Below are 17057 nucleotides of genomic sequence, written 5' to 3' on the forward strand. Positions count from 1 at the left end.
TTTATTGTATTTTTGAGCAAATAAATGCAGCCTGGGTGAGGATAAGAGACTTCTTTCAGAAACAATAAAAAATCCAAAAGTCCTCGTGCCTTTTAATTTTTTTTTAATTTATTTTTTTAAAATATCCCATGCAAAAATTGTCTAATATAAATAATCTAATGTAATCTAATAAATAATTGAATGTCTGCTGGTCACTAAACAATCACCCAGCTTAATGTTGGTTTCACTCAATGCTCATTTTACAGGCTACAGTATCACATTTCAGACTTTTTGTGGGTCATTTTCAGTTGATTGCCTCTATTTTTGCTATGGGATAAACCACGGCGAGGGGGGGTTTATGTGCTTCCTTAACTTTTGACATGTTGACCTGACCCCTGTCTCCTCCCCTCATAGGAGAGGCCTACATGAGGCTGAACAAACTGACAGAGGCAGAACACTGGTACAAGGAATCTCTCCGATCCAAGCCGGACCATATACCTGCGCACCTCACTTACGGCAAGCTCCTGGCTATGACGGTAAACTCACACTCTAATGAACATTAACCGAATAATGGGTTGCTACCTAGTTGTTATATTATGCCCTTTTACAATGTCTTTAATATTGTTTTTGGTGTGTATAAGAATAGGTTTTCATGCTCGAATGTTCAAGAAACACATTGTTTTTCACATTTTACATTGTTGCAGCACCTCTCTTCCCACTCTGTCGGTAACGCTCTGTTTAGTACCTTTCTCCATGAAGCCCCTCCTTCTGAAAAGCACAGTGTGCTCTGATTGGTCGGCTGGACCAGTGTGTTGTGATTGGTCAACACTTCAAGCGTGTTTCGCAAATGTCACATCCCTTACTATAACCGCAAGTTTCAGCTTACACTCGGACATGGCAACAACACACTACTAAAGCAACTCAACCAGACCATTTTTCTTTTTTTTTGCATATGCCTTGGGTTGGAATTATTTAAATGAGGAATACTGTGATGAGGACGTTCCTGGAAAAAATCTATAATCGAGACATTTCAGGGAGTTCAGAAACAGTGCTTACTGATATAGAGAGGACTGTTTTTGACCATATAATAAAAGTCAAAAGGTTCCCAAACAACATTGGACCTCTTTCATCAGATAAATTACCTATTAGTAACTCCTTAAACGTCCTCAAAATTCTCCTATTGAATGTTAAATACCCTTTAGGCATAATGTAGCTTGAGCACACATTGGCTTTCTGCAAGAAGATACTATTACATAAAGAAACCTTTTTCATCTATAAATCTAAACCGAGAAGTCATGCCTTAAAACCAAAGGCATTCTTTCTTTCTCTCTAATCTTAAAATTTAGAACTGAAAAACTGATCTAGCTAAAAAAACAGAAGACCGGATTACTCGCACATATGCCCTGGTTCTGAATTCACTCAGCAGAAATCCGTGTGGACAGATATGAGAGAAGATGTGTTAAAAAAAGGTTGAGGGGAGGCGATTGCTCTGAGAGTTTACCTGTGTCTGTCTCCTTTCATTTCCACTCTGGCCATATGGTCCTCTTCGGGCCTTTTTCTTCCATGAGGCCACCACCAGCTGATTATGTAAAGAAAATACAGGCTGTCTTAATTTAGCATATTTGAAAGCTCAGCAAGACAGTACAAGGAAAGCAGTGTGCTTTTGAAAGAGGGATTGTTCTGATGACGGGTTCTAGCAGAAATGGAGCTTCACTATTAAGCTACTATGGCAATAAAATCAAATGAGAAATGTGATGGAATCTCCACTACTTAGCGGTGTCGTGTAAAGTCAACATACTTTCTTAATACAGGTTCCTGTTCTCATTGTGAATGATTCATCTGTGCATGCTATTCTAAAGATAAAATTTATTTTTGGAATCGCACTGTGAAATAGCAGTTGAACATGTTCCAGGCATGTTAAGCTGTGGTGCTCATTTTGGAAATGTTGGTTCATATCAGGTGTGTGTTGTGTCCATAAGGGATCTCTCTCTACATTTTTCCTGTCCTCTGTCATCTTTCATTAAAATGAGGCAAAACGACTGAAGCTGTAGCCAAAATGTCTATATACTTTATTAAAAACAGTAGCAGGATCAGAATTCGTTCTTATAAATACATCCTTGCTGAATGAAAGTATTCATATATATTCAAGTATTATTAAAGGGATACTTCACCGATTAGCATTAAGCTTTGTATCAGTAGAAACCCGGTAGTATTTTCGAATGACCGTGCTTCCCTCCCTCATGTCCCCCTGAGACGAGAGATTTCTGTTTTGTGTGTCTGGAAAAAAAACTCAGATGACGCAAAAATCGTCTGAGGTTTTTTTTTGGCCAGAGGCTAGAGACTACAGCCAGTAGTAGGAGCTAGTTCCGCATGTTTTCAACCCGCCAATAGGGGGTGGGATCTCACGATAAAACGGCGTCTTTTCAGATTCGAGTCAACTAGTAGCCTAGTTGTATCATTTCTTCTGATACTGCCCTCTGTAACCGGTAGGCGTGGCTTGGAAGTGGCCTCGTAGGCAGCGAATCAAGTGCATTCTGGGAGTTGTTGTCTTTCATCCACATGAGCCAAAAATACATTTTCTGTCTTTTCTCGGTCTAGAAGGCACCAGCTTCTAAAATTATTTCACATTTCTACTACATAAATGACCCAATTTAAATAAACATTCATCATTCATATATATATATATATATATATATATATATATGAAGAGTTCAGATGCAAAAGCCGCTAAACGCCACCTTCATCAAAAATGAGATAATGACATTGAGCGAAAGATTTATGCACATAGTACACGTTCAACAAATGTGTTTGCTTCAAATCCTCTAAATCCCAGCCTCAGTCCATTCAGAAATATTAGTTTGTTGGCAAAAGCCTCTAGACGCCACTTCCATTTGGCAGCAAAAGCTGCTACTTTCCAAGAACCAATCAGAAGGCGCGAATCGAATCATATGATTCCAGCTTTTTTGGGAGCACCAGAAGCTGTGCAAGAGTTCTATGAAAACATCCTGGCAAGTGATGGTGGCAAGGACATTCAACAAGACCTTGAGGATGAATGAATGACAGCATCTAAAAGTGTCTGAGAGATGTCCTCTTTTTGCACAGAACTGTGTGTGTTTTATTTGCTAGTATAAGCTATTGTAAGATATTGGTAATTCACAAAGAGGACAAGTCCCATTTATTGTTATTGTTATTTATTGTTATCTTAATGTCATTTTACATTTCATGAAATATTTTATTCTACTTGAATCTGATATGCAGTTTAAATTGGAACATTTAAGATTTTATTGATGTCAATTTAATGTTACTAACTTAATGCACGCACTTGACAGATTTAAGTATTTTTAATTAAATGTTTGTGCAACATCTGTTTTTTGTATTGTTAAAATAAATGTGCTGCCATTTTGTGCCATTGTGGTTATACTGTGTGAATCTTATTTGGGCTTTTTGCCTTTTTCAGTGTTTCTAGTTACATCTTTAGTGATTTTTCAACCATTTACTATGTCTTGTCCCAAAGAGGTGGATTTAGAGGTTTTTGTTTATTTTTGTTCATTTCATTTCATTTTTTCTTTATTTGAAAGGGGACAGTGTACATTAATCAACATTAAAACAATGTAAATGTACCCGAGTTAGCTCAAAAGTGCAAATTTTCATCGGTAGTCCCCCAGCCAGATGTAAAAAAGGCAGCCTTGTTTATTTATATATTTATTTATATTTTTTTGCTGATACCATAACTGACTTTTCAAATATGGGTTAAATTTGAAACACTTTTGGCTGAAGTTATTTTTGTAAAACTCCGTAAACAGTTTAGATTGACCAAACATTTCTGTCAGTTACATCATTTCACACAGCCAAGAATAAATGATGTGAGATCAAAGGGCTCTGTCCCTCTCTCACTTTGACATTCCTTTCTCTGTTAGTTGACGTAAATCCCAAGACACTCTGTCCGCAAGCATCCCAATACAGGGACTCACACTAGACGCATGATAAGACCAAAATAAAAATATATAAAAAATAAAATATCCAAAAACAAATAAATTGTTATTGCTCTATTGTACAAAAGCAACAATAACAATTCAAATAAAAAAAAGAGAGGGTGTGTGTAAGGCTAGGCAAGTTCTGTTGCTGTTGCTTCTATTTTTTTGCTGTTGCTTCTATAAAAAAAACTTATGGTTCGGATCATATTACGGTTTTTGAATTGCAGATTGGATCATTTTTCTGATCAGCCAAAAAAAATAGGAGGGTTAAAGGTGGGGTATGTGATTTCTCTTTTTTGTCCATTTTTTCAAAATCACTTGAAATCCTATTTCTAACCCACTTACAGCCACTGAGTTAGAAGCACTGAAATGAAAATTAAGCAATTTAATCATCTGTGGAATGGGCAGGACTCGAAAAACTCCAGCCAATCATTTCCAAGACCACCTAGAATCATTGGACAGTACGTTCGTCAATCAAACGGTTGTACCATCCCCCCTCCCCCCATCCCCCTCCCTCCCTCCCTCCCTAACTTTTACTAGCAGTGATTTTAAATGGATTTCTCCAAATAGCATGCCAAACTTTACCTGTCGAGTAGAAACTTCGCGACTGAGGCATCAGTGGGAAGCCCAACCTGTGCTTTTAGCGCACGCCAGCGTGTGAAATATTCTCCCAAAAACACTCAGGTCTTGTTTCTTTCTTCAGAGGCCTTTCTCTTCTTGCCATACAATTCATAGACACTTTCTCTCTTGCGACCCTCAGACATTTTGAAAAAACCCGGTGAGAACGGCGAGCTTCAATGAATGGCTGAAACCGTAGCTCACCCATAGACAGCTCACCACACATAATACACCTGAAAGTGCGCATGCGCAGAAAGGACGAGCACGTACGACGGCCTTACGTAAACATATCACCAGAATGATTGACAATTAGGAGGACCAATAGTCTTGATGATCCACCCGGAAAAAGAAAATCCTCCGCTATACCTTTAAAGCCCACTTTAACTTCGATACCACAGCAAAAATCTAGTTTTTAATAATTGAACATTGTTAAAGACAAGTGAACAGTCAGTAATAATATAAGAACAAATACACAAATTACAAGCATAGATAATACTTGCTAAGACGGGTACTTTAACATAATTTTGTGTGCATGTGAAAAAAAACAAAACGTGAAAGTGATAAACTTTCACTCTATAATTGTCAAACTTATCAATTAATCCGCGTATCACATGTGTGCCAAACCGCTGGGCCTGATCCGTTCGGATCACGGATCAAATGCGATCTGTTGCACCCATATTTGCTTCCGATTACTTTTAGAGGGAATAGCTGGCCATAACTGCTGGTCTAGGATCAGTTTTCTTCGTAATAATAGCATGGGCGAAACAGACTTTGCAAGCAATCCAATGCGTATCTGTGTTGACACTCTGGAGAGCGTTTTTCTGTACACATTTTTGCAGCGTTAAGCTATGTTGCCAATCACAAACATTTCTGTTGATTTCTTGAACGCAATGGCAAATCAGAGGTGTTATTACAATTCAAATTAAAATTCACTCACCAATCAAAACGCCAGAGTTTTTGTTCAGTGCTGAGTTCTGTACGCTCACAAATCCTCTCATCATAACAGACAAAGTCTAGACATTATGATTAATTGTTCAGTCAGCTTCATTGATTATAACGGAACTTTAGATTAATTTAGTTTAAATTAACTAAAATGAGTGACAGCTTTTAAGTGATTATGAAGGGAGCAATCTTTGCACACTTTCTGCCATGCCAAATCACGCATTCAGTAGCCTATACTTGATTTTCTGTTAAAATTAAAGTTAAAATTTGAAGAGTCCAGAACAAAGTCAGTCCACCAGTGACATAATCAATCCATCAGAGAACCGCACTGCTGTGATGAAACTCGCTCGAGTGAAAGCAAATTCAAAAGGTGTTGTCTTGACTTCAGAGCCGTATTGATTTTGAACTAAGTTTTCAGCTCAAAGCTTTCAGGCCCTTGTGTTTTCTTCTTGCTTAATGCAGAAACGGAGGAAAACATGAGTACCCATAATCCTTTGGGTGAAAACAAAACTTTCTCAGGGACGAGAGGAACCTGGGCTGTGGTTTGATCAGTTTTCTGACCTTGAATAAACTTGAATGGTTGAGAGGGCAATACATTCAGTATATGTAAACAAAATGTATCATTATTCGGGCTGTCAATTGAATAAATTTAAGAATTAGTTTAGCTATGTGATATGCAAATTAATAAAATTAAATACATATATTAGAAATGAATGTATTTCATGCTTGAACTGCTCTGAGGATAGAAAAATTTCCTATACATACACTTGCAATTAATTAGAAGGCATGATTAATTGCTTTCATTTATAGCTTCCTTAATTAATTACACTGAATTAAAGCATTAAATTGTCAGCCTTATAATTATAATAACCCTTTAAATTGGGTTTAGATAATACAACATATTCATATCCCAGTGTCTACGGTCTTTTTAAAAACATTTGAAAATATTTGTTGACTTTTGGAATATATTTTGGAATTTATTCCTGTGATGCAAAGCTGAATTTTCAGCATCATTACACCAGTCTTCAGTGTCACATGATCCTTTAGAAATCATTCTAATGTGTGGATTTGGTGCTAAAGAAACATTTCTTATCAATGCTGAAAATGGTGCTGCTTTTTGTGAAATATTTTTGTGAATGAATGGAATGTTCAAAAGAATAGCATTTATTTGAAATTGATTTTGTTTTGTTTTTTGTTTTGTTTTGCAATAGTGTAAAAGTGTTCACTGTCACTTTTGTCAGTCTTCTTAATGTTATTAATTAATGTAAAAAAAAATTTACATTAACAATGAGGAATTGTTCATCCAGTCACCAACACATTTTCCCAGGCATAATTTCCAGGAGAGGACAGGGAAATCTTCACGGTCAAGGGTTGAAAGAAGGAGACATGATGAAACTCAGTCCTCTCCCCTGCTGTGCTGACCTTCCACTGAAACTCACCGGGTCAAAGAGCCCCTCCCCAGGGGTGTGTGTGTGTGTGTGTGTGTGTGTGTGTGTGTGTGTGTGTGTGTGTGTGTGTGTGTGTGTGTGTGTGTGTGTGTGTGTGTGTGTGTGTGTGTGTGTGTTATGAGTGCTTCAGCTGCGTTATTGAATTCTCTCATTTCCGTCGCTAATCAGGCTCAGAATCCGTTCGAGAACACCTCGGAGACATTGGAACAGCAGTGTGTCTGTTGTCTCTCTGATGTCATGCTCAGATTAAGAGGTCGGGGGTCCAGCAGAGAGGGGTGTGTGTGTGTGTTCAGAGGAAAGGGGGGTGAAGCAGGATATTGCTTTAGAGTGATAACATGACCTCGGTGAATGACACTGACATGTGTTTGTCAGGAACTTGACGAAGCTTATCTTGATGCATGTCCTTACTTATTCAAATAATGACACACATATTTTTCATATGAATCAAAACCCAAATATATAAAGTATATGTATATACTCCAAAATATATATATATGAGCCAAAACATTATGACCACCTGCCTAATATGCTGTTGGTCCTCCGTGTGCTGCCAAAACAGCGCCGACTTGCCAATGCATGGACTCTACAAGACCCCTGATGGTGTCCTGTGGTGTCTGGCTCAAAGACATTAGCAGCAGATCCTTCACGTCCTGTAGGTTGCAAGGTGGAGCCACCGTGGAGTGATCTTGTTGGTCAAGCACATCCCACAGATGCTCAGTTGGATTGAGATCTGGGGAATACAGATGCCAGGGCAACACCTTGAACTCTCCATCATGTTCCTCAAACCATTCCTGAGCAATGTGTGCAAGGTGGCAGGGTGACTTATCCTGCTGAAAGGCCACTTCCACCAGGGAATACCCTTGTCATGAAGGGTTATACCTGGTTTGCAGCAATGTTTAGGTTAGTGGCACGTGTCAAATTTAGATCCACATGAATAGCCCTAGGGTATCCCAGCAGGATATTTAGTCCAGAGCATCACAGTCCCTGCACTGGCTTGTAGTCATCCCACAGTGCATCTTGGTGCCATCACTAAACGGCACCAAGCACCATGTTGCCGGTTTGTGGTTTGCCCTTCCTCTGACTACTATTGGTAAATTCTCACCAATGCTGACCGAGAGCGACCCACAAGCCTTGCCGTTTCAGAAGCCTTGCCATACTCTGACGCAGTCACCTTGTCATAACAATTTGGCCCTTGTCAACGTCACTCAGATCTTTATTCCTAGCCATTTCTCCTGCATCCAACACGCTGATTACGAATTACGAAAACTGATTGTTTGTTTACTATCTAATCTACCCATACCTTAATATGTGGCCTTGTTAGGAGATGATCAATGATATTCCCGTCACCTGTGACTGGTCATATTGTTTTGGCTCACCAGTATACCATTCAATAGTACGGAGCCACTAAAGGTAGGCTACCTTTGCAAAAACCAAAAACAATTAAAGACTTTTGCGTGCGCATGAGAAACTATTTGTATGCGCATACTGTACTATAACCTATTTCCTTTGTGCATCTCTCCCATTTTACTATGAAGAAAACGAGAGTATGGATGCGCATTAATTTTTAAAAAAAATTGGCTTTCGTTAGGGCAGTATATCAATATGACGGCCTTATGTCCGCTTTAACACATCCTCTGTGACGGCCGAGAAACCACGCCGTGAAATGGACTGATGGTGCAATACAGCTGTTTGCATTGTCCTATTTGCCAAGTTCGACTGATACTGTAAAAAGTGCTCAGAATTTGGCTTTCTTTAGGCTTTAACGGATTTAACTTTGTGGCGGAAATTATTAAGTAGCACAACTGTTTTCAGAAATAATAAATTAGAAGAAAAAAAGTATCTTGAGAAAATCAGCATATTAGAACGATTTCTGGCTGCTGAAAATTCAGTTTTGCCACCACGTGAATAACATGTACTTTATTCTACTGCACCACTGCTCTAACCTTTTTTTCCACATTGCATAAACTATAAAAGTCAAGTTTCCCATGTGTCTGTTTTCTTTATTTCTTTCACTCTCTCGACATTGTGTAAGTTCGCAAACATCCATGTCTAACATTAAACAGCACTGGTTGTATATAGTGTAGACATCACTGTGAGTGCAATACATTGATTTAAAGTTACACATCACTGCTTTGGGGATTTAAATTATACAGTGTAAATAAAAATATTTCACTGATTTGCAGCTGCTCTGAAGGTAACTTCATGCACTGTTAATCAAGTGAATCGTGGGAGCGTGCAATGATAATGCCTCTCAGACTGGAATGAGTATTGTTTAAGGTTCAAATTGCAATGGAAGTTTATTCACATCATTCTAAAGTTACTTTCTTTTCGTTTATTAAAATGATTTTATGATATTTATTAGATATTTTAGCAGTTCTTTTTTTGTTGCATTTGCAAGACATTTAAAACATTTAAATCATGCTGTCAAAGGGTGTATAAATTATAGCAGCATTAGGCACTGGAATTGCTAAACACATTTCCTGTTGTTCCCGTGAACGTTATACTGTACATCAGGTCAAAAATCATCAGGTTTAAAGTGAAAGATTCCATGAAAACCTCACCCTGAAGAAATTCCTGATTATGATTTTTTGTTTTCATTCCAGGGTCAGAAAACTGAAGCGGAGAAGTTCTTTCTCAAGGCGATCGAGCTTGATCCTACTAAAGGAAACTGCTATATGCATTATGGTTGGTAATGCTTTATATTTAATCTCTCCTAAACGTGCCCACATGGGCTGAAATGACATTAGCTAGTCATCCAGTAATGCAAAAATAATGAGGTCATATAATTCCAAACATTGCATCTGCTCTAGTTTTGCTGACGCAGTGAAATTTGTGAAATGCTTTCACAATTTCACTACTATCCGTTTTGGCCATAATTGTTCACATTTAACTCTTCAGCTTAGTCTTGTAATTGAGGTTACGTTTGTAGGCTCTTTCACAGCAAGACAGATGGTGCTGTGCAGGAAGTCATTGTTTGGGTGTTATCTGAAGCATACCTTGTATACAGATGTTATTCCAGGGAGACGAAACCACCCACGCTTCACCGAGCAAAGATAGATAACGAGACCTTATTTCTCTAAGGAAAAAGCCTATGAGGGTTCATGTGTGTCTGCATGTATGTGGTTTAGCCAAACTGTAGCCTACGACCAATTTTTTTTTTTTTTTTTGTACAATATTTTTGTTTTGTTTGAACCTCTTTCTTAAATTATTATTGTGCATCACATCCTCATTTTTAGTGTTAATTTTTACAGTTTTTTATATTAACAGTTTTTGATGAAAATGTGAGTTTAATCAACTTTTTGTCCTGTCGTTTTCATTCATTTTAGTCCATTTTGCTGTTCTTGAAATGGAAATGTTGAGGAAAAATAACATTTTAGTTGATGATAATGTGAGAAACCAAACTGTAAAACTAAAACATTTAAAAAAAATATTCTAAGTGCACTGCATTATTCATATTTTACAGTATGCCATCGTATTTTTATCAACAGTGTTTGTTTTAAATTTAAAGTCGTTTCAAATTGAATGTTAAAAAAAAGTTTAATTATCCTTAGGATGCATTTTTAGTTTTATCTCGGCATATGAGTCTTCCTTGTATCGTTTTCCTAGATTTTCATAGTTGACCTGTCCCTGGATGCTCCCATGTATGGATTTAGTCCAGAAAAACACAGCATCACTGGCTAACCCCAACAATGTGTTTTCCACTCAATCGCTGCCAAGGCATCTGCGTAATATTATTTAGTACGTGTCTGATCAGGCATCTTTAGAACACGTACTATCCAAAGGCCATAAGGATGATCTTCTATTTCCTTCTATTGTTCTCTGGTGTATAACCACTGTCCTGGAGAACGTGCCGCCTTCTTTGTATTTTCCGTTTTGCATGATTGACCACATCGTCATTTACCAAAGGGAGAAAGCTGCTTTATGCCTGATTTTTGCAATATTTGTGTAAATCATTTGTGCCACCCAGACATACCTTAATTGATGACAATGTTTAAAGTGCCCCATTACAATTTTATTTATGTCTCTAATTGTCAAAGTTTTGGAATTCTCCTACAATAGGTGTATAGTAAAAAAAAAAAATCTTTTTCACAGATTCGGTCTCTCTAAACCCCTCCTTTCCGAGAGTGTACTCTGCTCTGATTGGTCAGATCTGTTGCCCAGTTTGTTGTGATTGGTCTAAGGTTTACAGCGCATGTTGTAAACTAAACAGCCATTACCATATCCCAATTTCAGCTCTGGAAGCTTTCTCAGCACTTGTATACACAGTGATACGAACAGTAACAATGGTGTTGGTTTTACCGTATCAGTTCGAGTCCAATAATGAAACATTGAAAAAAGTAGCTGATCAACCAGAGCACGACTTGAGCAGGACATTTCTATGTGGTAGACATTTGTGAAATGAAAACCATAGTCTGGCATTATGCAAAATTGTTCCAAACCTACATAGGTTCATGCAGGAAGATTGTAATTACTGACCACTAGTTTCAGGCAGTTTAGAATCAGTTCTTTCTTTAGGGAGACAATAAAACTTTTTTACATTCACAAAGAGCTATATTACACACTACATAAAAAGGTAATATCTTGTAAAAAGAATAATTGGGGCACTTTAAGCTTTCTTCCTTTGCATATCACTTCTTATGTTTCTACTTTGGTCCATTGCTATTTGGGAAAAAATGTTTGGTTTTGGCCCTGCAGTGTTCAGGAGTGTGGAGAGCCGCTTCGCCAAATAGCAACAGGCTGTTTATTCCACTTCGGTCTTGACCGATGCCTCTAGCAACGATACTGCAGAGGTTTCAGATCCCAGTCGGTCCCCTTTCCACAACCTTACAGGAGTAAGCGTTTAATTTGTCACGGAAACATGCCTATCGGAGAAATCTCAATTGGACAAATGGTCTGTCAGATGGTTTGCGCGGCGTGCAGCGCCCTTGCTATCTCATGTTTCACAGAATCATTGAGAGGGCAGACCAAACTATCCGTCCAACAGCCAAAGGAAATATTTCGCATTTGTCTTTCTGAGGGAGTAAAAGCAAATATAAAATGAAATTCCCCCCCTTTTCTTCCTCAGGTCAGTTTTTGCTGGAGGACTCGCGGCTTTTGGAGGCTGCCGAAATGGCAGAGAAAGCCGCCCAGTTGGACAGTGAAGAATTTGATGTGGTTTTCAGTGCAGCTCACATGCTCAGGTGAGAAGGACATGCTAAATCCATATAGACAACATTTTGTACTATGATTAAATACCCTGGACAAAGCATAAATGTTTCTTGTAGCAGTCGTACTGGTTTGATTCGACTTTATACAGCATTTATAGTTAAAAACATTTTTTACAAAGTTTATATTTATATATTCACACACATATATATATATATATATATATATATATATATATATGTATATGTATATATATATATATATATATATATATATATATATATATATATATATGTATATGTATGTGTGTGTGAATATTCCTTAAATTCAAGTTGCAGTTCCACTTTGTTTACAACAATAATAATAATAATTCAGTGCAAATCTTGAAATTGAACTGGAGTTTAAAGAGTCTTGTCAATTTGATTGTGAATGGTGCACAACCCTGTTTTTACGATGAACAATATTGGTCATGCGTTTTGTTGCCACGTTTCATGTCCAATGTAAAATCTGGATCCTGAAGCAAAACCGGTCGAGGATGTTTTTCTATCTCTTTCTCCCTCTGTCTCTCTTTCTCTTACTCTTTCCACCTACCCATTTGTATGGATGCTTTCTTTCTTTTGCAGTGCACCACAGGACATGTAATGGAAAGCCTGCATTAATACCCTCGCCTCGAGGTTTTTGTTGAATACACTTCTCATAATTACTACATGGAGTTCACATGGTATATAGTTACACACTTCCTAAAAAGTATTACAGCCCTTCAGCAGATTTTGCATGGGGCTTTATGCTACACGAACACTTGGTTGTTAATTGCTGTCTTAGGCCGTGTCCCCTGCCTTCATACTGGCTTGCGGTCCGACTTATTTGAAGATCGGGTTCCTGGTGTGTTTGTCTTGAAAGGAAATGCAGAAGGGTCTCAGATGGGGTGAATTTGAGTGGGATCGGGAAGTACGAGACCGCTTCAGATGTACAGCGTTTTCTTACGGCTCTCAGGGGCCCGTCTGCACCGACAAGTTTGCTTCCTTACTATCAGTTTTAGTTTCCCTGCCCTCTTCAAACAACCGCTGGTTATTCTAAACCCTAACCAAACTGTCACTGCCACGCTAAGGAAAAGCTACGTCTAATTTTACTACTTCCAAACAAGTTTTCCCAGTTGTCTGTGAAAGTATCATTTTCAGTATAATTTCTGCCTTTTTAGTATTTTTAGCAGCAATACTTTAAGGGGGATACATTTATAAATGCATCTTCTTAGAGAGGATTATAGCGTGCTGGAAGTCTTAACAGTCTACAGCATGCTAAAACCCTCCTTCATTGCGTCTCTAAATTAATCTCTGTTTAAGCACCACTTTTGTAACACATTCACCTCCTTCCACAATATATTTCATGACAATTGCTGTCTGATTTCAGACAAATTGCCTTTTAGCATTGTTTGCATTTGAGCATTGTTCCCATTATTATCCATAATCCATAGCTCTCCATTGTTTTAGATGATTTCTATAGCTTTGTACAATAAAAGGTTACCATTGAAGCTCTCATGTAATGCAGTCTTAGATGGTTACATGAATTATTTTATGCTTTTTCTCTTGGTTGGTGACCACTTTGGAATGATATAATGAGCAGATTGCGGTGAGATGGAGGAACAGTTTTGGTTGCCAGATATTAAACATTTGTTTTTATTGTATTTTGGAGGTTTAGATCTGACCTAGGGAGTTCAAGTGGATGCTGTCTTTTAGATTTTCAGTTCACCATATATTGCAGTTGTGGAATGTGGTCATAGAGGCCAGTCCAGTCCTAATACTGTTGGATTTTGACTCTGTTAAGAGTGGTCACTTTCCAGCTGATGGTTATAAGGGAATTCTTTGTCCCTGCAGACAATTGTGGTTATGATCAAGCTATGGTTTATTGTGTGCATGAGAATGTGAAAATTACACCGACTCGTCGTTTAAGAGGAAAGGATTGTAAAACAGAATTGGGGATGGTGAACAGTAACACATGGTTCTGCTTAAAATGCTTAAGTCCACTGTTGAGAACCGGTCATCCCATAGATTTTTGTCTAACTTTTTATCTTAGATTTTTCTTTATGTAACTTTTTTTTTATCTTTAGATTTTAAATAATTTTGACCTTTGTGTTCAAGAAAAGTTGGGCCATTAGGGAACATTCAAGGTTTAAGAAGGAAGACAAATCATACATTTTTCAAAATGGATACATCTAAATGAGAGGTTTTAAATAGTTTAAATGAAGGCAGATGCATATTTTAAGACAAATTTACACTGCATAAGAAAGCAACAACAGTGCAGAAAAAGTCATTTTTTATAATGGTCAATGTACTTAAATAAGTTAATATCTGTAAATGATTAGAAAATATTGTCATACAATAATTAAAATGATATTTTTTCAAACTGACTTTATTTTATTTATTACAGAAGCCAACTGGACATCACCGTAATTTAAAACCATTGACCACCGTAATTTAACCGTAATTTAAAACCACTAATGATTATAAGGGAATTAAAACCACTGATCTAGATTTGCTGTTTTCAATCATTTGTAAATATAGATAATATAAAGATACACCATGAATATTCAGGTCGCATCATTATAGACCTTGTGTAGCCCCGCCCCTTTTCAGCGCTGTGCTCGTTGTGTCCGGTCTTCCAGTTTGTATTTCTACAGCATGAAGGTAAGATCTTACGGATTTATGAATGAGCCGCTCATTTTAAAATCTTCCCAGTCTAATTACATTTATGACATCAGCTTCAAACATTACAATGCCCATGATAACTTTAAATAACTTTACAATAAGTAAATCCACTTCACCAGCTAATTACTCTTCGACAGCGATGCAATAGAAATATACAGAGCTACTGCAAAAACGTAAAATTCTAGGGAAGGACAACACCATTTTTAGCTGTTCAAAGTTCACCATGATCCAAAGTATTCTCCCACTCAGCACTTTATTTTATTTTTGGCTTTTTTATTCATAGTATATCAGAATGAGGGCAGGAAATTCAAATGAGAGGAGTTGAGAGTGGGATTGGGATATGTTGCAAGCCGAACTCAAACGTGTGTCACCCACATGAGCAACAGAGCATGTGTCTGAAATGCTGCTTAACCTACATATACCCTCTTCAGCTTTACTTGTAGAAATTTCATCCTGAATGGTATATTAATGCTATGTCTTCATTCATCTTCTTCTTTATTCATCTTTCTCTCTAATGTCAAGGTTGGAACTGGTATGTTTTCCACAGACATCATTTATCCATCATCTCATTGCTTGAATGTTTCAAGTACAGTCCATCCTATTTTTTCTTAATAAAAAGCTATTTCTTGAAACGTTTAACCTTAGCTCTTTTCAGCAAGAACAGTTTGTTGAGGATGAAGGAGGGTCTATAAAACTGGCCAGAATAAGAAAAGCGGTCTTCTATCATTAATCTTCGGCTCTTTCATCATTACAACCCAGCCTGTCTTTGGCTGACGGTCATTGTCTCCATATTGAACTCACTTCTCAAAGAAGTTATTGCTACCAGCAGGTACAAGCAGCTAGAAGATGCATGTGGGGTGTTTTTACATGGAAAAAAAACAAGACCTTTAGGTTGTAAAGAAGCTAAAGATCTTCAAAGAGCATCCAGTAGGTTGTAGGTCATGACCTGAGAAATAAGGGCACTTTTCTCTGCTCAAAAATTGTATATCTCTATTTGGCAGTAAAGTTGGTCAACAAATGATCCCTGGTTTGATGGCCAGCAATAAACCTGTGCGACAGGATGAAGTAACACGCAATGTTTATGTGCTCTTTCAGGCAAGCCAGCCTCAATGATGCTGCTGAGAAGTACTACGGACAAGCAGCCAGCCTGAGACCCAATGTAAGTAAGCATGCAGTCCCACTCATATAGGACATGTGCCATCCACACACATGGTGGTTGAATTTAATTGATTGGTGTGACTCAACTGATCCCCCATAAGTTGTATCAGCGACCAACTGTACAAGCTCTGCTGGCGGTCTTGGGGTTTGTTTTCACAGCATCAGTCTCAAACTTTAAAGAGACGCAGTGTGTCAGAAACGTGCGCTGTGAGGTTTGCAAAACACACAGTTGTTTGATTTCTTTGGAATATGTGAATGCGTTTGATGTTTGGTGTGCAGCTGCCTGAAAGGAAGTTGCCTTGTAAACCACACAGAAGTGTAAAATGGAAAAATGGAAAGGTGAGGTTGAAAATAAAGTAAAAAATGACCTAAACTCAAGCCACTGTTTTATTTTGCATTGCTATTGTATTTGACGGCATTTAGAGGTAATATATGAACAGAATCATTATTGAAATTCCGGCAAGCATGACTTGTTTTAAATGTAGCTAAATGAATATTCTGAATATTTGATGAGCGTCAGCCAATGTTAAATATAGTTATTCCGCTAATGTTTAATTAATTTGAAGTGCACTTAAACTACATTTACCCCATCTCAAAAATGCCACCTTTATTTCAGTATTGTACAGTGTCTGGACTTTTTGCACTGTCTTTAGGGATGTTTGTCTCCTTAGCAGCTGTTTCAACAAAGGTCCCAAGATCCTTTCCACATCTGGTACTGCTGATGCTGTGACTGCATGCCGTGATAGTGTTGTGAGGGATACTGTGCGGTTAGAGTGTAGGATGAAGAGGAAGGAAAGAGGTCAGGAAACTTCTGGAGGCCACAGCGGGGCAGATTCCCCTCACTGCTCACTTCCTCTCACCTGACAGTATCTAGAAAGCCTCTATATTGTGGTGAACAATCAAACGTTACACCCTTCTCAAAAGTATACAAACACAAATATGCACATGTAAGAGTTGGCTTGACTTTTAAGTCCATTTTATTTACTTAAATTAGGTAAAATTTTACTTTATTTTTTTTTATTTAATTGATACATAATATGAAGATGTTTTTACATTGATGCCAGACTTACCATTTGTTAAGGATATTAATC

General features: G+C 37.7%; 1 protein-coding gene across 2 annotated transcripts in view; it reads left to right on the plus strand.

Annotated features, from left to right (window-relative positions):
- Positions 1-17057, plus strand: part of tmtc2b (transmembrane O-mannosyltransferase targeting cadherins 2b) — a 105474-nt gene that overhangs the window by 83338 nt on the left and 5079 nt on the right. For both annotated transcript variants that reach the window (XR_014607688.1, XM_084124120.1), the window contains exons 8-11: positions 394-515; positions 9565-9646; positions 12027-12141; positions 15904-15967. Coding sequence is in view for 1 of the 2 variants with exons in the window: in XM_084124120.1 (XP_083980246.1) it covers positions 394-515; positions 9565-9646; positions 12027-12141; positions 15904-15967 (383 nt within the window). In the remaining variant the exon portion in view is untranslated. The remainder of the gene's footprint in view (positions 1-393; positions 516-9564; positions 9647-12026; positions 12142-15903; positions 15968-17057) is intronic.

This window comes from Abramis brama (genome assembly GCF_963993115.1).
Source record: "Abramis brama genome assembly, chromosome: 9".
NCBI classification, from domain to species: Eukaryota; Metazoa; Chordata; class Actinopteri; order Cypriniformes; family Leuciscidae; genus Abramis; species Abramis brama.